Source organism: Anas acuta, chromosome 2, assembly GCF_963932015.1.
Source record: "Anas acuta chromosome 2, bAnaAcu1.1, whole genome shotgun sequence".
Taxonomy (NCBI): Eukaryota; Metazoa; Chordata; class Aves; order Anseriformes; family Anatidae; genus Anas; species Anas acuta.
In genome coordinates, this window is record NC_088980.1 from 96,342,344 (window position 1) to 96,368,872 (window position 26,529).

Sequence of the window (26,529 nt, forward strand, 5' to 3'; positions counted from 1 at the left end):
TGAGCTATTTTTTATTTCCTTTGAGAAGCCAGCTCCATGTTCCTCTGCTATTTGGGAGAGTCTCTCACTAGCCTAAATATGTTGGGGGAGTGGGGGGGGGAGGGGGGAGTGAAGGGGGTGGCCTCTACATGAGAGTTAAGTCAATTAGAAAAAGAAAATTCAGGGGTTGCAAATGGGAAAAAAATGCACGAAATGCCGCATGTTGCTGAAACCCGTGTTGTTATTTTTATTCTTCTGTGCTGTCAGGCTCTCTGTGAGGTAGTTCTCTCAGCAAACAAGGCCAAGATGAAAGAAAGACTGATTAACAAAATCGAGGCTGCTGAAGAAACACTGATGCAGTGGGTAATTATGTTATTTCGAGCCAGCTATATATTCATGTAGCAGTGCAGCAGGATGGGAGCAAAACCCTTGTCATGTATCACCAGTAGAAAGCCTTAGGTGCATTTTACAAGTGCAATTCGATCAGCATACCAAGGTCAACAGAAGGCACAATAAGTACATGCTAACCCATCCTATGAAGGTGGGAAAGCTGTTCTTTATGTCCTATCTTAACCTACCGTACCTTCATGGGATATGGAGTTGCAGATGCACGTACATAATTTTAGGGAGTTCCTCATTCAAAGCGGAGTTCCTCATTCTATGGCTATTATCATTGCTTGTCCACTCAGACACCAACATTTCTTCCCTAAAGATATGGATCGGGGTCTTCACTTCTTTCTTTGGTGGTCACCAAATCTTTTGGTGGAAGGGAAGCGAGAGGTGTTATTCATTTAAAAGCAACCAAAAACACTAATGCTAAATTCGTCTGCTGTGATCATTACACCGTTTCTGAACTGCTAATCACTTCAGCAAAAGTGAGGCACTGCTAAATATATATATATATATATTCCTCTTTTCTGTCCTACTTTGTAGGAGTAAAAATGAAGCAATCCCTCCAGGACAGCTATTAAGAGCCCTGTGCACATGCAGCCCTGCGCATGCCCTGTATGTCTTGCTCAAGGAGGAAGGCAAGCAGGGCGGGGATGCCTTGCGGTGAGGTTTCCTTTACCACAGGTTCCGTTCTCAGCGATGCTTTTATTCTGGGGCTGCAGGAAAAAAGAAAAAAAAAAAAAAGAGAGAAGTAAATCCTGCTGTTGCAATTATTCGGAGAACTCGATCCCAGAGTGGCACCGATGTACCAAGAGTCTGCAAGTACAAAGTGGAGACATTTTTCAGAAAGAGTTCTCAAAAATGGGCTGAGAGCCAGAACAGAACATCCTCATTTCAACTCCGCGTACTTAACACAAAGTTCTCATCTGCTACCACATTCACAACATGCAATATAGGAGAGCTTATCCAACCTTTGGAGATAAGCGTTTGATTATCGTTCTAAAACCAAGACAAGCTCCGTGCTTTGGTTCTGACACAACCCCACAGCTGACGGTGCCACGGTCACCTGCAACGCACAGGAGGGAACAAGCAACTGCAGAAGTCTAAAAAACATATATCTTGGCTTTATCGCAAAATTTGGAATTAAATGCTCAGCCCCCCTGTGACCTTGGTATCAGGTTTGAGTAACATATGGCCTGGAAGTAAGCACCTAAGTCAGGTTTCACAGAAATCAGCAGCAATTTCCTATACCTGCCAGGCCCTGCTGGTGGTGCTCTGCAAGACAGCAGCAGTCACGTTAAACAGTCATTTATAGCATCTTAAAAGACTGATTACAAAATGCATTGTGGGCAAGGGGGGAAATGCTGAGACTTGAGACCATCAGTGTCCTTGTGATGGAAGGGGCTGGGTCAGACTCTCTTAGAAAAATGCACACATGCAACTCTTTCTAGCTCCTACAGGCAGGGTCTGTGCCATCACACAACCAAAGCTGCCCATCCTAACCATGGTTTGCAAGAATATGACAAAATGTCTTTAAAGATTCCTTTGGCAGAAAATAAATAAATAAATAAATAAAATAAAAATGTCTTGGAAAATGCCTGGGGTCAGCACTGTGAGAAACCATCTCACAGCAGCAGAACGATGTGCTGGTTGAAGCTGAAAGAAGTAAAGGACAATTCCTGAACTCTTTCCAATGACTGGATAAACTAGAAATGGGGAGTGCACAAGGAAGAGCAGTAAAGTCCCCAAAGCTGAATTAACTTAAGGTGAGGGAGAAGCATTAATCTGTTTGTTCCATTTGTTTGACAGTGTGACCTAAGTGTCCAAAATAAATGATCCTGAGCTTTCACTCAATTTCTTGCGGTTTATCTGGAAGGTGAGAAGAGGGTCCCTTATCTATTGGAATTTACTTTGCCTAAGATGGAAGACATTTAGCTGAACAATGAGATGAGTTTTTCCCCTGTATTTCCTCCAAACCCCAAGAGAAGTAGCATTTGGCAAAAATGTTTGATTAATAAATGCTATGATACAGAAAACTGGGAAATCTTGTGGATTTGGCAACATCATTGCAGTATGGTGTAGACCTCTTTGGTTGATTTTAGAATTTGTTCACATTGGTAGAAAGATTACATGGTTGTTATGTAACTCTTACTAAAAAATAAGGTTTTGATGCTTACAGGGATTGAGCATATTTACTGGTTTTGCTGGGGGTAGCATCAGATAGTTTGCATGTTATTGTATGCAGATTGCTTCTCTTTAACAATTTATGGAAACAATCTGAAATGCTTCTGAGAAAAACCCATGGGATTTAATCATCAAAGGGTGAAAATATCCATCTTGTAGCCTTTGTTGATGAAAATGACCTCACCAGATCACAGAAGAATACGTATGAAAATAACTAGGAGGAAAGAATGAAGATCCAGAAGAACAAGATCTGAAGATTTCTTACATAAAGGCAAAGTTGATAGGGTTACTTAAATTAGTCGAAACAGCAGAGATATTCCCATGCCAACCACGAGCCACTGGAATGTGCTGAACCCTTCAAGCAGCGGGACAACATAGCTCTCAGTTAAGTGTCACTGAGAAAGAAAGCCAACAAGTAGAAATCAAGCATTACTCAATAGCTGCTCTATCAAAATAGCACTGAGCATAACCTCAAGAGATCCCCTACTCCCACCACCCTTCCCTAAGGCAGAATCAGCTATTCTTATATTATTCCCGATAGCTACTTGTCTACTCTGTTCTTCAAAGCTCTATGGATGCTTTGCAAGTTTAAAGCAGTTCTGATTCACTCAGCACTGACTCACTCAAGGACTATTTTGCCGCTTCACTGCCTTTACTGTTAGAAAGCTTTTCCTAACTTGTTTCTCCCTAGTTTCTGCTAGTTTCTTACCTAATTTGCCTCTTCTGTTCTGCTGTCTAAATCCATGACTCCTTGTACACTGGTTGAGAAGAGGTCTTCAGGACTGCTTTTATTATTTGTCTCAATCTCCTCTCCCTCCAGCAAAGGGATTCCAGTTTGTCCTGTATTTTCCTTAATTTCCAGTTTTCTAGCCTTCTGATCAGATGTTGTTCTTCTCAAATTTGTCACCAAATAGTCCCTCTTCTCCTTTAACTGAGATACCCGAAGATGGCATCCTACCTTGTCAGAGACCTTGCTGACCCAGACCACAGTGAGAGAATTACTTCGTGTTTGTTTTTGATCACACCTGATGGCACATTGTCAGCTGTTTTCAGGTGTTAAAGCTGACTCACATTTGGCTGCCTCCAGCCTCTTTTCTGGAAAAAAAAAATGGTACTTAAGCACCCATCCGTCCAAAATGCTACTTAAGCTACCAGTCTGCATTTGTGAGGTTAATTATTCTTGCTTGAGCACAGTACTTCACAGCTCTCTCTCTTGGATTGCATTTAATTCTTTCCAGACCACTTCTCCAGTTTGTCAAGATTAGCCTGAATTTTTATTCTGTCCTCTAGTGTATGTACACTCCTGGGAAGCCAGGCAAATGTGATGAGTGTTATCATATCTGTTCTATCATCAACAGTATTAAAGTACATTGGATAATTCCAGATCCAAGGCTGAGCCTTGCAAAATCATGCTCAGCCATGTTCTTTTTTTTTGATAATGAACCACTGGGAACTAGGTATTGAGAACAATTTTCCAGTTTATGCTCATTCTGTAGGGGTTTCCTCTAGTCTGTCTTGCTTTCTCCCTTCAAACTGAAATGGTATGTTGCCTTCAGAAGGTAATAATTTACTTTCATAGGCCAAGTGATGCTTGATTGAAAAATGGGTAAGAGAGCAGAAGAAGAAAGCCAAAGTTATCTTTGATGGGCCTGGTGGGATGTGGTAGGCGTTGTGAATTGCAGTGACACACTTGAATGGACACACATACAAGTGACCTCCAGGGCATGTGACGGATTCACTTCATGCAACATGGGAGGCACATGAAGAGAAACAATAGGGCACCAAAAACACATCAAGTTCCTGCTCACTGCAATGTCTGCTGGGGCAGCAACTGCAAGATATTGAGCAGACATCCCCACAATACCTGAAACTAAGGTGTCTGAGATAGTTGTGGGCACTGGCTGGTCCAGGGGAGCCAACACACAGTTCTTCAGCCACCATCACTTTTGCATAGTTCAAGTCCATTAAGCTGCATCCCAAACTGGCACCATAACCTCCCAGGCACAAGGGTTTGGATTTCCTGGAGGTCAGCTCATACATTTATCTCCACTGCCTAAAACAGTACAAGGTTCCTCAGAAATCACTGTCTTCTCCTGTGGGTGACCAGTTCCTGAACCTTGCCCTTTTTTTCAGTTTTCCAAAATAGATTATTTGTATTTTGTATCCTCATGAAGATCTGTGCACAGGTCTAAAATTTGTAAAGATGTGTGGAATGGGTCTGTCGTATCTTCTACTGGCCTGGCCTGCTGACTCTTCTCCCTCACAGCAAAAGGGAGCATTTCTGCCAAGTTTTCTCTGGAATTGAATATTCCCATTTAAAAAAATAAATAAATAAAATAAAAAGTTTCAAAGTTTGGCAAAGAAAAAATTATACTAAGCTCAGTCAGTCACTGACACAGACTGCCTAAATATAATCCGAGTCCCCGGAGTCCCTGTAACTTGCAAATGAGTTAAGAGCTAGACATGATATTGTAACTCAATCCTCAAGGTTTCTAAGGAGGATGTTTATGAGGAGAACTGACAATGCAGCAATATCCAGAGCAAAACTTATACAGGTACTTTAAGTGCATGTGAGCAGTCCCTTCCCACAACTGATCAGTAAGTAGCTTCAAATATCTTTCCTATGGCCCTTTCATACTTGCTCCACCTTGCTCCACCACGGTCATCTGCCATTCCTTTATCACCTGCCTTCCCCCCCTGCTTTTTTCTCCTTGTTTGCTGTGTAGATTCTCCCCCTCGGGCAATTTTCACTCTTCGATAGCCCCATAAAAAACAAAACAAAACAAAACAAAAAACAGAGCACTAACAAACCCTTTGGGGCATGACCTTGCTGTGTCTTGGGCCTTCCCCTTGCAATGGAGCAGGAGGGGATGTGTATAAAGCAGATGCTGACCCCAGGTCCAAACCTTCTCTCCTGCTGCTGTGGACATGTTGAATCTAACATAAGGGTGAATTAAAACAACCCCATCTGACAGTGATAAATGGCATACTTTTTTAGACCTTTTTAAAGAAAAAACATCATGGCTTGTATTTGCAAATAAAATGCCAGAATACTGGATTTTTCTCCTGGGTCAGAAATCCTTGTTTTCACCCAGCACTGCTGTCTGATACAGATTAGTTGGTGTAGTACTTCATACTTCTTGTAGAAAATACAAACAAGCAAACAAACCCCACAAATGCAAAATATTTTCTTTCCTCAGCATGGCAAATATCTTCCTCAGGAAGGCCACCTACAAAGTGGTAGAAATGCTGTCCAAGAACCCAGCCCTTCACCACTGAAGGCAATTTTCCTGTCTACACTGTGGTACTGAACATAATTCCACTCTCTGGGGCTGCACGTTAACCACGATGCAACTTCTGCCCTCTTCGCAAGTGCTAAATGGTTATTTTTATCCCGTATTTAGCACATGACTAATGCATCCCTCTCAGGCCCAGTGTCCTTTCCTGAGGACACTAGTAAGACCCAGAAGTCTCCTCTGGAGAAGACGTGGCTCTCAGAACAGCACACACGTGGAGGTTCAACCTACACACCACCCATCAGCAGGGGTGGCAGGACAGGTTGCTGAGCAGGGCATTGCTCAAATAAAGTTGCAGGGAAAGAGGAGTAGGTTTAGGGCAATTTAAAAAGAGCTTCTCTAAAGGCTGCTTGCTCGTGCTTGATCCACCCTTGTTTTTGACATTGCCCTTGTCGCCCCCGCTCTTTGTTGACAGGCTCTTAGAGGATGGGTGGTGGCTTTTTCTGATAGCAAGCATCAGATGTGGTTACATGAAAACCACATACATGAGGGCTTTACAGTGACTGCAGAGCTGATTAGGTTGTTTTTCTTTCTTTTTTTTTTTTTTTGGGTGTGGAGTGGGGCTTCATGAGCCAACAGGTGAAAAGAAAAGCTACTGGGATTTGAAAGAGCTCAACAGGTTTGAGACAGAAGTACTTCTCGTGCATTCAGAGAGCAGAAGAAAAGCTGAGGTGTTACAAAATAAAGCTGGGAGGAAACCACTTTGTTAGTTTGGATGGTTGGGGTCAGTGAACAGCAGAGACATGGGCACACAAACCCGCAGGGCAAAACTACACCTCCCTAGATGCAAAGATGGGGCAGGGCAAAGGGGGCCAGGCACCATAGCGAGGTGGGCTTTCTGTACATGATGAATTATCCCACCTCGAGGGAAGGAGCAGTGCAATTGCCTCGGGGATGGGAGGAACATCGAATGCTGCGGGCAATGTAGGTGAGGTTGCCATCAGGAACCGATGTGGCAAACGGGAACGAATCAAAGCGACTCGTCTTTGTGCATTAGCAATGGAGGCTGAGTCATTACCATTCATCACCAGCCCGGCTGGTGTGCTCATTCTGGTGACAGCTGTTTTCGGGAGAGAGGACAGCTTTTGATGCCTTTTAATTCCCAAAACTAAAAGAAAAAAGGGCTGTCAAGGTAACAGGCATCCGGAGAGGCTGAGGGAAAGCAGTGGGTAAGGAAATAACTTTAAGTCTCAGGGAAATGCAGCACAAAAGGGAACTGCCACAATCACCAGGATAGTGTGGCTCGCTCCTTCATCTTTCTGAAGGAAGCAGTAAATGGCTAAAACTTCCCAAGCCCAATTTACAAATGAGCTCCCACTCCAAGGGCAGCACAGAAAAGTTAGCGTTTGTATTTTAGTGAGCAGAGTATTTTCTCCAGGTTTCTTTCTGTAAGGTTGGCTGCAGGGTTTGAGTGCTTTGCACCTGTATGTGCAGCATTGCTCACCTTAAGACTTACTTGAATGGAGCCCACCAAAAAAAAAAAAAAAAAAGTCATTAAGATCAGCAAAGCCTTTTTTAGCCCTCCCTGGTCCTCAGAGGCTGATGTGCTCCGTGGCACCCCATGTCTTTACAGGGCTGGAGGTTTCTCTCACCCACCTCCTGCTGTTTCAAGGAAATGATAGGGCAGTGGCCGCCCATTGCCAGGAGCAGCTCTTGCCAGGAAGCGCTTTAATGCAAGGTACATCCTGTGGCTGCCCTTCCTTCTGCACTTCTCCTTTCCCTTACCCCCAGCAGCCTTCTCACGGCCAGCTCCCACCACCCCAGTGAGCTCAGCACTTCCACCTCTGTCCCCATGTGTGCTTTGGGGACAGCCACGGTGGTGCCGTTCCCTCCTTCCAGATCAGTGCTTTTTCTCCCCAGCTCTCATTTCTCCATCACTTTATTCCTGTCGTGACATTTCTTTCCTCTCTCTAACTGATCCCTTCTCCTGCTTTGTTTCCTCTCAGCATCCCATAGTGGTGCTTCTCTCTTTTTACCCCTTTCTTCATTTACTTCCCACTGCTCAAGAGGCCAGAGAGCCTCACTGAGGCAGAGGGATGCTCCCCTGGAGCTCTATAGGCTGGAGCCACCAGACCTCATCAGAGATGGTCCCCACCTGAAGAAATTGCTGTGTACAGACTGGACAGGAAAGAGGGTGAGGGAGGAAGTTTAGTGAGAAGTGTTTTCCCCAAGCCTGTCCAGCGGGGCCAGAGCCAAGTCTTCTCTCCCACTCACTGGCCAGCTGTCTCCGTTTTCAGCCCTGCAAAAACCCAGCGGTAGAGCTTTCAATAAATAAATAAATAATGAAAAACCTAGATTAATTAGGGATGAGCTCATATCTGGAATGACTCATCTACTGGAAGCTGCAGCGACCACCACCACTGTGCTGGGAATCTCACTTTCAAGGGTGTGGTGACACATGCAATTACGAGACAGGGTAATCAAAGCTCAGTCCACTGAGTTATGCTGACAGCGGAGATGTTACAGGCTACCAGTTTCAGGCCCCACACCTGTATGTGCATTCACATTCACATGCACATGAACAACATGTGAGCAGCCCCAGGGAGCCAGCAGGACTATCCAAGGCTCAGGCATTACCTGAGGCCCAAATGTATGTTTGTGCCAGTCCAGGGTAAGTCAGTTTGTGGGTATGGTCCTCTCACAAACTGAGACCTGGTGGGAGAGAGTCAACTTGCTTCATAAAATTCAGAAAAGGATGATGGTGTGTTGCAGAATCAGCAATGACAGCGATGTCCAAATAATGTGCCTATCACTGGTTTTGTTCCAGATGTTTTTATATCATTCAGAAAGGTCTTTAGGCTTGACAAAGCTCCAAAGAAAGTGACTTGGGAAAACCTATCTCCTCTCCTCTCCTCTCCTCTCCTCTCCTCTCCTCTCCTCTCCTCTCCTCTCCTCTCCTCTCCTCTCCTCTCCTCTCCTCTCCTCTCCTCTCCTCTCCTCTCCTCTCCTCTCCTCTCCTCTCCTCTCCTCTCCTCTCCTCTCCTCTCCTCTCCTCTCCTCTCCTCTCCTCTCCTCTCCTCTCCTCTCCTCTCCTCTCCTCTCCTCTCCTCTCCTCTCCTCTCCTCTCCTCTCCTCTCCTCTCCTCTCCTCTCTTCAGAGCAGTAGGGAGGATGCCCCACCTCAGGGGCTGTGGGTTGCGACGAGGAGCGTTACTTGTATGAATGAGCCTGTTTTCATTGGGGCAGATGCGGAAGCTGTTACAACCACGATGTTTAGGAAACTGGTGAAAGGAAGCAGTCTCTCAGTAGCGTAGGGGCTGGTTCAGGCACTCAGCTCTGGCTGCTGCCCCAAGCTGCGTCCTCGCCGCGATGCAGCACGCCCAAGAAGACCCGACTGCACCCGGAGAAGAAGATGATGCCTTTGGGGAAGGTAAAAATCATCTTTTATTCAACTAATCCTTCTCCTGTGCAGGCTAGGGGCAGTTTTCTAGCATGGGTTGTATTTCTTGGTAAATTTGAAGTTCTCTGTGGGCTCCAGAGAGGCAGGTTGACCAGGCTTTCTTTTTTCCCCCTGAGAGAATGGAGAACAAAGGCACACCAGATACAAAAACAACAACTTCCACATTGTTCAGCAGCTTACTTCCTCAGCGAGGAGCTGACTGCAGGAGAAGAAAGCTGGGGACCACCAAGTGTGTTTGCTACGGCAGCTGCAAAGCAGCACGCTCGGCACTCAGCACCGCAGGTGCAGCTGCCCTTAAAGCAGTCGGGGCTAAAGGCGCCTGCCTACCTAAATCCTCTGAGCAAAATTAGCCTCCTCCTCTCTGACCGCCACAACACGGGGCAGGGTTTCTCACCCCCACAACTGCTTGATTGCTGGCTGCTTGGAGCCCGTGCCACCGTGTACACGTGTTTCGAGCACTGCTAGACCACAGTAGTAAAGACGGTGAGATAAGGCAGTCTGGAGGAGAAGGATCTGGCCCACGATGTGTAATTTCTGCTGTTGCTCTCTGCTCCCCTCTGCACTTGAGCAGAGGCTGGGGGGGACAGCCCGCTCATGCAAATCTTCCCCCGGCCCCTGGCAGTTTCCAAGGGAGCTGAAGGCACAAAGAGCCGCCTGGATCGGCTCCAGAGACTGTGAACCTTTAAACTCGCTCGCAGCACAGCTTCAGCAAACCTCATTTAAACAAAGCTCAGCTGCGGTTGGTATGGAAAACTTAGCCGTGAATGGTGCCAAATCGAGTTATCTGAGCCTCAGTGAAAGACATCAGCGCAGAAAAGAAAGCAGCCTCAGTGATGTACTGTCTGCGTTCAAATACATTTCTCACGTATATATGACCCCGCTCCGCGCCCTGTGACACAGTCCTGGCTCAGAAGGGCAACGGATTTGCAGAAAGGAGAGGTCAGAGCATTTGCATTCAGGCAAAAATCCCAACAGGCCAGGGAGGAGCTGACACCACCGGGCAAACCAACTTGCACTGAAAGCTGTATTCCCTGTGGCTCGCCCCCACGCAGGTGGAAGCTGCCTCTCATGGTAGCCCACCGCCTGCTCCCATTCAATATGGGTATTTCCACGTGGGATTTGGGCTTCATTGCTGTTTCTGCAACCTGTAGTCTATGCTCTTCATCAGAAATGTAGGAGGGAAGGACAGAGATGTGTGCAGGTCATTTGGCATGTATGTTGTTTAATCTAAAGGGAAAGATACAGCGCCCAAGAAATCTGTTCCAGCCTCTCGGCTAGGTTGTTTCTGGCAGGGCTGACCCAGTAATAGAGGAGTCTGTTTTTTTGAAGGCAGGGATGTTTTTTGAAACCTCTCCATGATCATTCTTGGAGCAGGAGGTTGGACTGGATGACCTCGAAGGTCCCTTCCAACCTGACTCATCCTGCGAGCCTACGAGCTGGTGCCTGCCTCTTCCACCCACCTGCGTGCAGCTGAGGACAAATTCACCCCAGCTGCTCCCCTGGCCAGAGTGCTGGCTCCCAAGCCTGGGAAACCCCAGACTAACAAGGCACAGTGCTCACTTTCCCTTCAGCCCTCCTTCCATTCTCCTGAATGGCTCAGCACGCCAACATTACATTTTTGGCTGTTATTTCTGGAGCGTTGCTGACCCTGGACATCCCAGCTCGCTCTCCTGGGCTGGGTGGGATTGGCGTGGGGAGGAGCGATGCCTGCTTTGGTTACAGGGCAGGGTGCAGAGAAATGTGTAGTAGCAGACACAGAAACCTCTTCCAGCCTGCCAAAATCTTGTGTGGGTCTGCTGCTGGCCCCTGTAGTGCTTCAGCTGAGCTCCTGAGACCACGCAGATGCACCAGTGCTAGGGGTGAGCCTGCTCTTCTCACCCGGGGTAAAATGTTCATCCCCCCAGCTAGGGGGAGGAGAAGCACAGCTCAGCATCCACCCTCCCCTCAGTACGTTAATCCTGCAGGGGGCTGTGCCAGCGCCAGTGCTCTTAAGCGTGCTTAGGTTGAGACGGGAAATTAAACCCATGTCATTGTGTAACTATACAAGAAATCTATTTCTGTCAGAACCTTGCTAAATCTGGTAGCACTGATCTGGGGGCTGGGTGTGCCTTCCCTGGTGCCTCAGAGGGAATGCGAAGCTGTGACACCTGAAACTAAAAGCTGCAAAGACGTATGCACCCGGCAAGGCCTGGCTGTGGGTTTTCAGGCCAGATGGAGCCATTTCTCAGGTGCCCAGCTTGGACTTTCAGGGTGTGGGCTTTCTTGTATTTTTTTATTTTATTTTTTTTTCACATCTGGCATGATTTGGAAATGGGTAGTGGCACCCATATGCCTTTTTAAGTTGTCCCAATGGTTAGCTGCTGTCACAGTTAAAAACTGCTACATCTTACTTTTGGCATTAATTAGTCCTGGTTTTGGAGTTTGTTGCCCTCTTGTCTAGGAGAGCAAAGAACTTGCTCTTGCTGTAGGTGTGCCCCATAACTACCCACAGGCTGTGACCACACCACTCTTGCCCTTTGTCAAACAGACTGCTGTCAATGAGTGTTTCTTCATAAAGTGTGAGATTTAATCTTTTAAGCATTTTCATGGATCTGCTTGGAACCAGCCCCTTGGGGCTGTGGACACCAGCATGGAGCAAACTGCTCCAAGACTGCTACACCAGGGACAAATCCAGAGGTCACCTGATCTGTTCTTAATATATATATTAAGAACATATATATATATATATATATATATATATATATATATATATATATATATATATAACATATATATATATATATTAAGAACATATATATATATATATATATATATAACATATATATATATTAAGAACATATATATATATATATATATATATTAAGAACAGATCAGGTGACCTCTGGAGAACTCACTCTCTCGGTAGTCTTTTCTCCCAGCCCAGACACTGGGCAATCTACATACTCAGTCAGTCACAACATAAAGTTCCCTTTCAGGTCATGGGCATAGAGTTAAACCCCATTGGGACAGAACCAATCTGTGCAGGGCCTCACTAGATGCAGGCATCCTTGATGACTCCTCAGTTGGGTTACTTCTGTCACTCATGCTTGTTTTGAACCCATCCAGCATGGATGCCCCAAATTGATCTACCCCACTTCAAGTTTCTTAGTCGAGCTTTCATGCAGTACCAAGTCTTATTTCTCACAGAAGTCCAAGTTTAGTATCAACACAATTATTTTCTATAAAACCCTAATGAGTGCTGCGGGTTGTATTCCATCTCCTTTAATTTTATGGCTTATGTGGCTCCTACATCAGCTGTTCTGTGAGGAGGCCAGGCTGCCACACCATTAGTGACAGAGCATTAACTCATAGTTCTCTGGAAATCCTGTGGTATCTTACAGATCTTTTTATACAGCTGCTTCACCCTTACCTTTCCTCACATCTCCTCATCCCACTAAAGCCTGCCTGCCCTTTTCAGGAGAGAGAAGAGTTTTAGGCCAGGGTTTGGGATCCGCTTTGAGGCTTAGCTGAAATGAAATGTAGCTACCATTCACAGCTACATGCACCACCTGGTGTATTGTCATGTAGCTGCTGATGTTAGGGAAAAATGAGGATGAAATCTTGGGTGTTCTCCTGACCACTGTGAGAGCAGGGATCCTTGTCCTGCAGCCCACCTCCATCCCTACCTGTCCTTTCAGCTTGTTTCACGTGCCGGGTGATGGAAAAGGCATGCGGCACGCTCATTGCAGCACAGGGGAAGGAAAAGTTCCCACTCTTCATCACCAAGGTAACAGTGTAGACTTGAACTAGATAGATTTTAATACGAGATGTTTGGCCTATAAACTCAGGTTTGAGCACGTTTCTCTGGGAACATGGACAGACCCATGTAGAGGTTAGCGCCGAAAGGAGGCCACACTCTATGGCACAGCTCCGCCTGTTCCTGTTTATACTCACCTGCTTCACACAGCTGCTGCTCGGGGCTTTGCTCCGTGGGCAGGCAGAGAGCTGTGCAGGCGGGTTTGAGCTTTTCTGGTGTGAGGAGGTGGTGTGGGATGCCCGTCCCCACCCCGGACATCCCCACACCCGCCTGCCCCGCTTCCAGCTGTCCCAGGGCAGCTGGAGTCCTATTTTTAATGGGGCGTCACAGCAGGGATGATTGAGTCCTTCAGGCCTGAAATTAAAAAATAATTGAAATCAGAGGCACTTTCTGCTTTGTTGTCTCCCTATTTTTCAATTAAAAGTCTTTGATCTTTTTTTTTTTTTTTTTTTTTTCCCTTTCTCTGTCTGGATGGTAACTTGTTTGGTTTGCATTTGTCGGCAATATTTCCGGATCACTATTAATAACAACAGCAAGGGGAAAAAAAAAAAAAAAACAGGTCAAATAATAAACAAGTGGCATTTAACCAGCCCTCAGAAAAAAAGGAAGGTACTTACAAGCCAGAGAGAGGCCACAGACAGTGGTGCTCAGGCGACCTTCTAGGCTTTCCAAATCAGCATCTCGCCAAAGTTTGAAGCAAAATTGCCTTCCTTTCCATAATTTTATTCACATTTTTTTGATCGCCTCCTTACAAAGCTCCATGAAACACATGGGTTTTTGTGTGTGTGTGTTTTGTTGTTGTTGGGTTGGATTGGATTGGATTGGATTGGATTGGATTGGATTGGATTGGATTGGATTGGATTGGTCATCTGGTCCCTCTATTAAAGTCACAAAAACAGCATGTGCCCGGAGCAAGCTGATGGCACAAACAACACCACCCCTTTAGCGATGCAGGGCACAGCTTGCTGCCTGCGAAGCAGCCTTCCGCCTGTGTGTGTGCTGAAAACAAAGGTTTGTGGCTGCTGCACCAGGGGCGCGACACACAGAGCAACCCGCTCAGGAAGTGCAGGGTTGAAGGCTGTGAGTAAAAATGAGAGCAAACAGCACCAGGACGTGAATTAAAGGGACCGGACAGAGCAGCCAGGCGCTTGGCAAGGTCGGTGAGGCACCACAAGGCCGAGAGTGGGCTGGTCTCCTGATGGTAGGGTTGTTGTCAGGCCCTGCAGAGTTTCAAGCAACATTTCCAAAGCTAGGACCTGCCATCTAAGAGCAGGAAAATGATAGTAGGGTAACAGATGAGGCAAACCCACTACGAAATCCTCAGCACAACAGGTGTAATGCTGCATAACTTACAGATAGGAAAGGGGGATAATGTTGGCTCACTCTGGTTTAAATGCAAGGAGCCTGGAAATTGGAAAGTTCAGGGACCTGGAACTTGGAAATGATGGTAAAAACACTAAAAGACAAAAAATTAGGAGGAGCCTGCCTATAATTAATAATGATCCACCCCACAGAGAAGAAAAGACACTGAAAATGCTCAAGCCCCCTCCTTGACCCAGGACCCTCAGTGAAATGACCGCCCTGGGAACCCAAACCCCAAACTTCCCCAAAAGCCTGAGGTATGTGCAGCGTTGCACACGAGCTCTTGCAACACCTCCTGTTTCATCATGTCAGCATCGCTCAGCACGCGGACTCCATGGAGCAAAAGGAGTTTTATTCGTATCCTTCTCACCCCGTGCTAGCTCGGGGTGGTGGAATAGCTCCACTGGGAGTGCGGATGTGACCAACAAGGCACTGCGGTTATTTTAGCACGCTTGCTGTGACTTTGTAGAATGAGATTGAGAGCTCCCTGTGAGTTTCAGATCCCCACATACTAGACTTCCTCACTTGAGGAGAAAAAATAAAAAGACGTGAGAGGATGCAGCTAATGTTACGGAGCTAACAGAGGTAGCACAGAGCAAATGAGATCTTTTTTCTGCCTCAAACACCACAGCTTCTTAGCGGTGAAGATGTACGGAGCAGAGAGAGCGCAGCCCGCCTCCTCTAGGGAATCATTGACTTCTGTGGTGGCATCTGGAGAAGCTGCCTTGTTTATAAATGGGATGGTTTGGGGAGTTTTGGTTACGTCAGGACTGGTGGATCAGGCCATAACGCGCACTGCTCACACTGAGCTGGCACATTTCCTTCCCATCAGCATCTCGCAGGAAGATTTTAGAGATGTAGATAGATTTGAAGCTAGATAGCATCTCTGAGATCCCACAGCAAACATATGCGAGGAGTGCCACACTGGCAATGCGATCACACATTTAACGAGTGAGGCTCTTTTTTTATTAACAGAGGGGTGGAAACATTGAAAAGAATCCATATAAAAATATTGCCAAAGAGAAATGAAGCCACAGGAGAAGCAGAGCCCTTCAGCACTGTTGAACACAGCTCTGGAGCTGGATGGCTATAGTTTGTTTTTTTTTTTTTAATTATTATTATTTATTTTCCCACGGGGGGGGGGAACAAAAACAAACAAACAAAAAAAAACCAGGCAGTTTAGAAGGTCCTGAGCTGCTCTGCCTCTCCTGCCACTCTGGGGAGTTTCCTGCCCTTTCTATTCCTGATGCCGGCCATGAGCCAAGGAAGAGTTAGCTTAATCAGCAACACCAGCCGCTGATTAGTGCCAAGCTGCTGTCGTTAATCGCTTCCAAAAATCACTGCGCCGAAAATAGTACCCAGGGTCAGATGCTCAAAAACTGGCCTTGTTTCGCTGGTATCACGTAACCTCTGCTGCAGCACCAGGCCGTGCCCCCGAGGCAGCACTATTTCTCTGCTTTACAGCTCATTTCATTTGTGATTGTTTGTTTAAATTCATTTCCCCTCGCAGCCCCAGTGGCACAAGAAGCTGCCCTTCACCTTCCCTGGAGGAAACATGTCCTGCATGTGGTTAAACACCCTCATGTGGAGGGCAGGCTGGACCAGCAGGCAACCTGCATCCCCCAAAAAAAGACGCACACACCGTGCTGTCCCAAGGGCTCAGTCAGCACTGAGGACCCCCCTCTGCTCTGGAATCCCAGCCCAAATATTTGGCAGATGCTCTTCGGGCTCCTCGCATGACACAGGCAGCGTGTTCGGCGCGCTCCCCCGAATGGCATTTCATGTGCGCTGCACTTGTTTTGTATCTGCTATATTTATGCCGCAGAAATATGCACCGATGAGGAAAAGGGGGCTGTGGGGGTGTCTCGGAGGCAGTCGGGTTATGGAGACTTGCGCTGCAGTCACCGTACTGCCGTCGGTCTGGAAGAGATTTCAGGGCAACCATGGTTTTACAGAGGATAGAAATTGCTCGGAGCCTTATCCCAGAGGACTCTTCTTGGGTTTCTGCTGCAAAGACTGTCATGTGAGGAGCTGGCAGGAATCCAGATGGCCACCAATGCAGCCTTCCCACAGGGTGCTTGATTCTGTAATTGTCTGGCTCCTTCCCCTCCACCCCAGCCTTTGCATCTTTCTCCTACCTGACCATCCAGGGTGGCTGCCCCATCCCTGGAGGTGCTCAAGGCCAGGCTGGATGGGGCCTTGGGCAACCTGGTCTGGTCACTGAGCAGGCTGAGAAGCAGGAATGTGCTGACACCTCCAGCTCGTCCACGAAATCCTCACCACCAAAACTTGCCCTGGAGAGGGGCTGGAGCCCACTGGGGTTGGTTTTGAAGGGGGAGAGTTCTGGGGGAAAAATGGTGTAATTGGTGGCACCTGGTCCCCTAAGTTACGTTTGTGAGGGCAGGTAGGCTGTGTGCCTGTGAAGGTGCCTCCTGAAGGGAACTCGCTGTCTTCAGGTGCAGGGACCTCAGACCACCACAGGTGCAGCAGGGTGTGATGAAGGCTTCCCTTTCTGTCCCTAGCCCTCTCCCTCTGCTCCCATATCTTGCTTTTCCTTGGTATGCCACGTGTGCCCTGACCACCCGGTGGTAATACACCCTGTGTAATATCCCCACTGCGTTACATATGCTGCAGTCATTCCCAAAGACCCAGCAGTGCCAACTACCTGGCCAGAGGCCCCCGGAGGTTGAATCTGTCCCAGAGCCACCCCAGAACATCAGCTCGAGTGACCTGACTTTCCCATAAATCGCCCTGAGACCTGCAGGTGGAAAGTTTTGCAAAAGCGACACAAAGAAGAAAGCAAAATGAGGAACTTGAGGGTGGAGCAGCAACACAGTGATGGGAAGTAGAAGGGGGGAAATGGTTGCACAGTGGTTACAGGGTGCAAGTGGTGAAAAACAAGTGGGTATCAAAAGCTTCTAGAAGGAGAGCAAGGAGAGTTAGCTACAGGGTGACTGATGGTGAGAGCAAGTCGGATGCACTGAGCAGGTTCATCTGGCAGAGAAGGTAGAAATACAGGCACGGAGCCAACCCAAGGAGCAGGATGGGCAGGGTGAGGTGCAGAGAGCAGGAGAGCTGTGGCAACACAGGATATTGAGCTGGGTTAAGTGATTGTGGGTTGGTGTAGGGTCAGCCTTGCCCAGGTTGCTTAGGACAGATTGCCCAGTTTTTTGCTCATGAAAAAAAATGTACACAAATAATCTGCCTTAAGGGCTAGGGGGGCCTAATCTGCCTCAGAAAACCAAAGCTCCAAGCCACTGTCTGGTGGCTGCTTCCTCCAGCACGTTGGCTGATCCGAAGACACTAACGAGAGGCGCCCATGCAAATTGCCCCTGCATGGTCTGCTGCCACCAGCCCCCGCTTTCAGGTGTCTGAAATCAGACAGGACTGGGCTGGGCCTTTGTATCTGCACAACAGGCATACGTCCCTGTGGCACTCCAGGGAATGAGAAGCAATAACCCACACTTGCCAAAGCCCTCAAAAAGTCTTCTCTCTGAGTGTTTTAGGGGGGTAAGGGTCTGTAAGAGGTCTGTACCCCCCCAGACCTCCTTCTTTCCAGGTTTCTCTAGAGGGCAGCTGCATTAGTCCTGAAGGCCATTGCTTTGGTCTTCCTGTTCTGCTGAATCAGGATGATGGCAAAACTGAAGTATTTGTCATTACATTCCCCACCCAGAGAGATGTGTAACATAACGGGGACAGTACCTAAAGGGGCCTACAGGACAGCTGGGGAGGGACTCTGTGTCAGGGGGTGTAGGGATAGGACAAGCGGTAAGGGCTTTAAACTGAAAGAGGGTAGGTTTAAGTCAGCTATAAGGAAGAAATTCTTCACTCAGAGGGTGGTGAGGCCCTGGCACAGGCTGCCCAGAGGAGCTGTGGATGCCCCATCCCTGGAGGTGCTCAAGGCCAGGCTGGATGGGGCTTTGGGCAGCTTGGGCTGGTGGGAGGTGTCCATGCACATGGCAGGGGGTGGAACTGGGTGGGCTTTAAGGTTCCTGCTAACCAAAACCATTCTGTGATTCAGTGATGTGTATCAGCCAGAAAATCCTGCTCAGACCTTGCAAGAAGCCTTCCAGGTGTCTGGGAGGAGCACAGCATTTAGGTATGCCCTAATCTCTTCCTTGGAAATCCTGATTTGCTCTTTGGCCTGGGAGCAAAGGCTAATAGAAAGCAAAGTGCTCCTGTAAAGCCCAGCAGGTAATTTAAGAACTCAGGCTTAGATCTCTCAAGTATAACGTGGGCTGACATTGCTGGGAACTGGTGCTTGTAAAGGTGCACGGGAGCTGGCAGAGGATAAAGTGCATGACAACTGACAGTTGCTGTTTTGGAGAGGTCACCGTGTTTTCAGGAGACAAAGTCAGAATCAGCTTTGCTGTTGTCACTTAGAAATTGCGCTGGGGACATTCATGCTGACCTGTTTTTAACACAACAGCAGATTACGCTGCAATACAGTGAATAATTTATAGGAGCAGTAGCATGATCAGAGCCACGACACAATGGCAGCTTCGGTTCCTGCCTAGCAATGGAGGGAGGCAGAGCTCTCTGGCATTTTCCACTGAACTAGCAAAACAAGACACACGTGGGATGACTGACCCGATCCTTTCAAAAGCCTGTGTGTCAGGATGAATGCGTGTTCAGAAGGGCTATGTGGGGCAAAGATTTTATCTAGAGCATCCTTGAACCTCCTCAGCCTCCTAGCAGCTTTGACAAGCAACAGCCCTGGGGAGCAGGGAAGTGGGAATGCATATGTAGGGGTGAGGGTGAAGAGAGGAGTGAATAAGATTTCCGTGTTTGCTATGCAAAACTCTATTGAGAAACCAAGAGAAACAGCTCATACATCCCCAGCACATGTATTTGCATAGGATCGAGAACATTTCCTTGAAAGAGGAGGCTGCAAATGAAGGAGGCGTTCGCGTCTGCAACCTTAGGTTCCAAAAATCTTCTTATCTTCCGATACGACTGACAGGGCCAGGGGGAATTTGCAACATGGGGCACACAGGGTAATTGCCAGGAACCACCGTAGGAGGCTCAAGGTTGCAGTAAGATGCTGCAATTAGCAGACGACACTGGAAACCTTTAACAAATTAACCAGACTTCCACAGTGAGAGCTGCCACCCCCTAAAAGGCTGAAATGGACTCAAAAGCATATTAAGTATGCGTGATGAGACATTTATAGCTTTCAGCATTGCCACAAATATTCCCTCTTCTCTTCCCCTGACATTCCACAGCCCGAAGCGTGCAGCTGCCTTTTTCCAGAAAGCAACTTCTCCGCCTTGCCCCCCCCAACTCACGTCCCATGAGAAACACGTGAAGCAGGGGCAGAGCTGGTTCAGGCAGAGGAACATCACAGATGACCCTAAAAATGTACCCTGGGACCTAGAACAGCACCTCTGTGTCTCTGGAAGTGTCACCCCCAGGACCACTGCCAAGCTCAGAAGCTTTGGGAACCTTCAGGTCCCAGAGGTCTGCACACTCCTGCAAAGAGCACCCATTTATGATTTTTATGCTTTTGCTGAATCTGGAGTGGTTTTCTCTCATTTCTGCTTCTGAGGGCAACAGGGTGCTGTTTATATTCGGCATACAATATAAATACCACATGTTCATTATTACTGCTGAAAATTACTTAAGATTATAGGTCAGCTGGAACTGGCAGCTCAGATTTTTTATTCAGCGAGCTGCCTTTTTTTTTTTTTTTTTCCCCTCCAAGAACAATGCTTTGTGAAACCCAAACTCTTTGTTGTCATTTCACAAACTCCTCTGTACAGTATCATCCTGTGTGTGGCAGGTCTCTGTGCTCCGTCGACAACATTTGCATTTGAAAGGGCGAATCTGACCCAAATGGGGAAAGACAGGGGCGTACAGGGAGAGTACCAGTACTGCCACCTCCCAAACTGTCGATTTACCAATCCCACAGCCTTGCCAGGAGTTCCCAAAAGAAGCACCTCTAGTTGTTTCAGAGACACAAGGGAGAGCTTGTTAAAGGAATCTGCAGCAGCTTGAAGTGTTGGAAGAGGGACAGCAGATTGCATATAAATATACATATATATAAACATATATAAAACCCCATATAAACATATATAAAAATAGTAAAAGAATAAGACATGGGTGTTTGGTACTGCTGTTGGGTGATGTCTGGAGTAAAGATAAAAAAAAAAAAAAAAGAGCTGTGGAAGAGAAAGGGCAAAGTCCTAAGGCCAGCAATAAATACACTCAGGATCCTCACCTATACTGAGATGCGTTTATAGTAACTAGGACTGTATATTTTGGATGGAAGACTGAAACTGAAGAAAATTTCCTTTTCCCTACAATCTCCGGGAAAATGCAGCATTTCTGCTTTTTCTTTTCTTTTCTTTTTTTTTTTTTTCTCTGCTTGATGCAGGAGGCTCAAAGGAAGAAATGTTAGTCCCATCTGCTGGCGTGCTCCTTCCTCTTGGACCTGGCACTTAGGGACATGGTTTAGTGGGTGACATTGGTAGTAGGGTGACGGTTGGACCGGATGATCTTGGAGGTCTTTTCCAACCTTAGTGATTCTGTGATTCTCTATATTCACCTTTAACTGCTGTTTGCAGCCCTCAATGTACCCCAGTATAGGGTCTGCTTGCGTACAGGTTACTGAAGGCAGCGGAGGGGCCGGTGAGCATCCTATGGATGGGGAGCAGAGACCTGGAGCAGCTACTCCCTGTCCCTCTCCTTTTGCTCAAACCGACTGAAAATAATAATAGTAATAGTAATAATAATAGTAGTAGTAATGAGAATAGTAATAGTAATGAGAATAATAATAATAAATCAATAATAGAAAAATAATAAATCGATAATAGTAAATTAATAATAATGATACATGAATAATAATAAATTAATGATACCAATAATAAAGCCAGGAAAAATCAAACATACTTGGCCCGGGGCCACAAGGAGCTGATTGTTCCCCCCCAAAAAACTGCAAAGCCAAGGGCAGCGGCACCGGGACGAGCCGGGGGGCGCCCGCGGGACCCCGCACCGCCCGCGGGGGCGGGCCAGGGCAGCGCAGCGCCTCCGCCTCCCCTTCCTCCTCCTCCTCCTCCTCCTCCTCCTCCTGCAGCTCCGCAAGGAAAAGCCGGCAGCGGCTGCGCTGGCTTGCCAGAGCGGCGGGGCAGTGCGAGCGGGGAGAGGCTGCTCCCCATCCTCTTAAAAAAAAAAATATATATATAATAATAATAATTAAAAATATTGAATATTATTGTATTATCGCCGGGGATGGGGCGGCGCTGTGGCCGCGGAGCCCGGGGCTGCGGCGGTGGGCGAGCGATGTCCCGGGGCGGGCTGTGAGCCGCGGCAGCCCCGCCGACAGCAGCAGGTACCGGGGGCACCGGGAAGGGAGGGATGGAGGGAGGGGTGCGGAGCTGCCGGCCCCGAGGTGCTTCAGCTGAGCCCTGCCGCCGGGAGAGAGGCGTCGGGATTTGGGGGAAGGAGGTCGGGCTTCTGCTGGCTCCGTCGTGTGCGCTTTGGGGCTGGGGATGGGAAAATCTCGGCTGGGGGGTGTCGGTGAAGGGATAGGGAAAGGTGCCTGGGGGAGCTGGTTTAATGTTTTCGTGGAAGTGCTCAGCCGTCTTCCCACCCCCCTCTCCCCGAGTCTCCTCGGGTCCCGTCTTTCTGTTTCCAGTGAGCTTTTATGGTATTGCTGGTTTGAGGCAAGCTCAGACCCTCCGAAGTTCTCCGTTCAGTCCCTGGCTCGTTCCCAAGGACTGATGCAAACGTTGTGCACGCTGGCATTGCTCTTCGGTTTACCTCTGAGTGCCCTGGCTGCCAAAGGTCATCCAAATCCCACGCCAGGTCTTCCTATCGCTGCTTTGCTGTCCCTCATTCAAAGTTTCAAAAAAAACCCTTCTGGAAGCTGTGCGTGTGGCCACGCTGCCTCCGCGCCCTTTCGCACACCCCTCTGTTACCAGCTCAGTGTGTTTCCAGCCTGATTTCTGCGTTCAGTAATTAATCCGGCCGCGCTCTGCCCCGCTCCTCCTAATTACCGTGTTTCAGCTGCTGTCACGCAGCTGGAGCCCCGGGCAGGGAAGGCTCCCGAGCAGGAACATTATCTTCATATCCCCCTGTGGCTAATTAGGTTTCGCAAGCGTCGCTCTCCTTTCCGAATAAACAAAATAAGTGGGAGCAGACCCAAACGGGGGGCTCGAGGAAGAAGGGGCAAGAGGAAGGTGTCTTTCCTGGAGAGGTTTCCGTGCTCGCTGCCCAGCCTCCTGTGGGATATTCCCTGCGCTGGTCCCCGCAACGTGAGCTGGGTTTTTGGAGAACGGCGTCCGCTGGGACGAGCGAGCAGCCCGGCTTTGTGACCCTAGAGGGCACACAGGACAGATTGCTCCACTCCAGCCCCAAGGCTTCAGTAAGTACGGGAGGGCAGGTATCGGACAGCAGGAGCTGTCTGAAGGCACCAAGCGCGTCTTTTCTTCTATAAACTCAGCATTTTCTTAGCCGGTTACTAAATCCTAGGACAGTCTTTTAAGATGGTGTCTGTGCTGCCTCTTGGTGCAGGCAAGCACAGTGTTGAGGACTTTAAAAACCCCACATCCATAACCCGATGCTGGTTTAAATGTTGACATCCAGCTGCGCTTCCTCGGTAGGGTGCGGGTGTTTTGTTTGCTTGTGTGCTTTGGTTTTCTTCCTAAGGAGCAACAGGTTGTGTTTATTTCCAGGTTCCTGCTCAAAGAACGGAGCAATTGGCTTTTCTGTGTCTCTGTGCTTCTCTCTAAAATAACAGCACGGTGACATTTTGGGGGTTTTAATAGAACTAATATTTCTCAAGCATTTGGGAATGCATAATGGGAGAAGTCTGATCTGTGCAGGGGACATCCCCAGCATCCCTCGGTGACCAGGCTGCTCTACCTCCTTGCGGTCTCAAGGCCCGTGACCACTTCATTCAACCCTATTTTATTATATCACAGAGCAAATGCTGAGGGTACTAGCAGCACAAAGCATGGCCCCAGAGCCACACAGGGCTACCTCCTGCTTCTTGATGCCTTTAAACCCCAGCGAGGAGGAAGGTAACCCCCCGACAGCACCCACCGCGGGGAGAGGTGCCAGGGGGAGGCTGCCCTGCTTCCCCACTGGGAAGGAGTGGGAGCAAGGCGGAAAGCAGCGGTCCCTTTTGCCAAAAAAGGGATGGCTGCTCTGGCTTTTCTATTTTTTTCCCCCTTGCTATAAGTGTGGCAGGGACAAGCAGCTCGTGGACAACCCACTCGCTGGGGTGCTTTCCCACAGCCGAGCTAAGGGGAGGTGGGCGGCTTGTGCCTGCAGCACTCAGCTTCGGCTGCGGGGAGATGAGGAAGGTGGGGAGGAGAGCGGTGCCTGCACACACACACCGCTTGTCACAGAGGACCAGGACCTGAATTAGTCTCAGATGGGGGCCTGTCATGTCACTTTCAGGCTGTGTGGTTCCTGGATGGCTCCATTAACACAATGCTAAGAAATCTGACTGTCTTCTCCCCTCCCAGGAGCTCAGAGGTCACTGGCTTTGCCCTTTCAATTTACAGTGCTTGCTGATTTTCCAACTGGGGGTGTTGGCTTGTTGAAGTGTTTTCTTGGTAAGAGATTTTGGAAATGATGGTGAGCAAGAGGACTCACCAGCTCCTTTCTGCACAGGCTGTGGCCTGAGGGAGGGCTGGCTGCACCCAGGGGAACAGCAGAGTCCAAGCAGGGGCTCTGTGTGTTTGCACCCCGCAGTGCCTGGTGCTGCTCCCATCTCACTGCCATGCTTTTATCACAGCCCAGGGCTGTGTCCAGGGGGTTGCATTCAGTTCCCTGAGTTTGGGCTCTCCAGCTGTTGCTTTTAAGTGCCTTTGCTCTGGGGCTGGTGCTGTTGGGCAGAACAGTGCCCCCGCTTCCCAACATGGCCCAGGTGCCCAGGACCAGGCTGTAGCCCAGCCACGATCAAAAAGCAGATCCCGGGATGTGCTGCCCCACTCACCCCAAGGTACAGAAAAGAGCAGGTCCCCTGGCACTCTGAAATTGCTTTTTGGCAGCCACAAGCACAGACCTTGCCTTGGGCTTTGTATGCAAGCTCTGCACCCGGTGGCCTTTGTAAGAAGCGAGTCTTCTAAGCGTGACACAGGAATTATTTTTATATTTTTTTGTGTGTGTTTGTTTGTTTCTCTTTAAAGTTGCCTTTTTCTGCTGTATTTTTATGTTACAAGGGTACCCTCTAATTTTTACCCCCAACCATCACAAAAGGAATGAAGGATTAGCACAGAAGTATCTTAGCATCTTCCCTCTCTTCAATGGGAGCCACATATTGAAGTTGACAGTTCCCCGGAACCAGTGCAGCCCATGAAGTAGCCACAATAGTACATTTAATCTGCCAGCCCTTTTAAAGTATTGAGAGCACTACGGTCCCTGATGCCTCTTGTGAGCTGACCTTGCCTGGCAGAGCCAGACACCTCCTTACTGCTCTGCCAGCCCTCAAGCAGCCCCGTTAACCACTGCTGCTGGAGCTCCCTAGGCCAGGCAGCCTGCTGGTAGACCTTCAGCAGCACCAAATTGATTTCAAATAATCACTTCTCCAAGGCACTCTTGTTTTGTAATTCAAAAAAAAAATATGCATGTATACTTAGCTGCAGCACCCGGAGATCTGTCAGACTTGATCTTGTCCTAAAAATATCACTGATGGGAAAACCTCAAGCCATCCATCAACTCCAAAAAAAGCTTGAGGAGCTGCAGCAGAGAAAATCAGTCATCACTGAGGTTCTGTTTTTAGCTTTTCTGTGTTTTCATGTCTATGAGCATTCATGTCCACAAAAGCTCAGGCTAGACCAACCCTACGTATTCTTACTTAAACCTTTCTGCTCAAGCTGACACGAGGAAGGAACCCATTTTCAGTGAAATCTGTTGGAGACAGACAGGCAAATAAGCACCTGCAAATGCTCATGGGAGGTTCATACCTCAGCAGGTGAGCAGCCAAAACCACTTGGTTTGTCCCTTCATGAGGCATCTCTTCCCTTTGTCAAATTTATCGCACACCTGCTAGAAGACCGAAGCAAAACGGGGAGAAATGTGGTAGTCTGGTGGGCATTTTCTAACTTTATGCAAGAGGGAAAATACCTTTTCTGTAATTAAGTAACATGACATCCTCCATTTAAGTATTTAAGTTAAGAACATTTGGTTTTAAAACAAGAAGGAGGGCATGTGTTACACCTTTGTGCAATAGCATCCCAGCAAGCAGCCTTTGGCCAGGGAGTCTTCCTGGGTGTGGGGACATCTTCTTCTCTGCCCATCACTTTGAGCATCATTGGATTATGGCACAAACTGCCATCCCGTGCACTTCCCCAAATGTACAGGCATGTTTGTGGGCAATGGTGCTGTTGAAAACACTGCTGCTGCTCAGTCAAGTGCATAACGTGTCAAGTCCTGCATGAATGAGTGCCCTTTCCTCGTCTCGTTCAGTACGTCTGCGAAGTACCATTTGTTAGCTCAAAGAAGGGCTTGGGTTTCTGCACAGAGCTGATCGTGGGCTAGGAAGCAGTTGGCTGTGAGGTGCTCTTTGATGCATGAGACGTGTTCCCGAATTCTGCGTAACACTTGCAGACCATGCCTATTTAGATATACACCCGGTCTTTTTAATAAGAATAGCCATCTGCCAAAGTAAACAGAGGTGACTGCTTGGCTTATTAGATGTTTAGATTAATAAAACCAAGAGCTGGGAATGCTCACTAAGTCATCTGTTCTACACAAAACCAACCCGAGCCCGTATTAAAAATGGTAAGACTTCAGCTGTTGCCGAGGCTGCAGGATAAGCAGCTTAAAATTTTGCCTGCATATACCAGAGCTTCGCTGTCTGTGCAATCTGGGGGTGATGCTGCCTTCCTCTCCCCAGATGGCAGTGGGCCACAAAGCCTTGTTTCAAATGCAGCCTGGTTTCCATGCAGGCAGGAGAAGGACTTGTAGTGCATGCCATATATTTCATTTCCAAGCCCTGTGCTTCAAGCAGAAGCTCTCTGGCATCTTTTTAAGGGTAGAGCCAGGGAAGCATGGGGAAAAAGCAGACACTTGTTAGATAATAGCAGTGCACTGCTCCTGCCCATGCTGCAGCATCCACCTCATGAATGAGGAAGGTGAAGTGAAGGCAAAGGCTGCCATCTCTGCAGAGCA

General features: G+C 48.0%; 1 protein-coding gene across 1 annotated transcript in view; it reads left to right on the forward strand.

Annotated features, from left to right (window-relative positions):
- Window positions 1-9,056: 9,056 nt before the first annotated feature.
- RIPOR2 (RHO family interacting cell polarization regulator 2) overlaps window positions 9,057-26,529 on the forward strand; it is a 59,974-nt gene continuing 42,501 nt past the window's right edge. Inside the window, 1 exon segment of the mRNA XM_068671312.1 lies at window positions 9,057-9,218. Coding sequence (XP_068527413.1) covers window positions 9,158-9,218 — 61 coding nt within the window. The 5' untranslated portion in view covers window positions 9,057-9,157.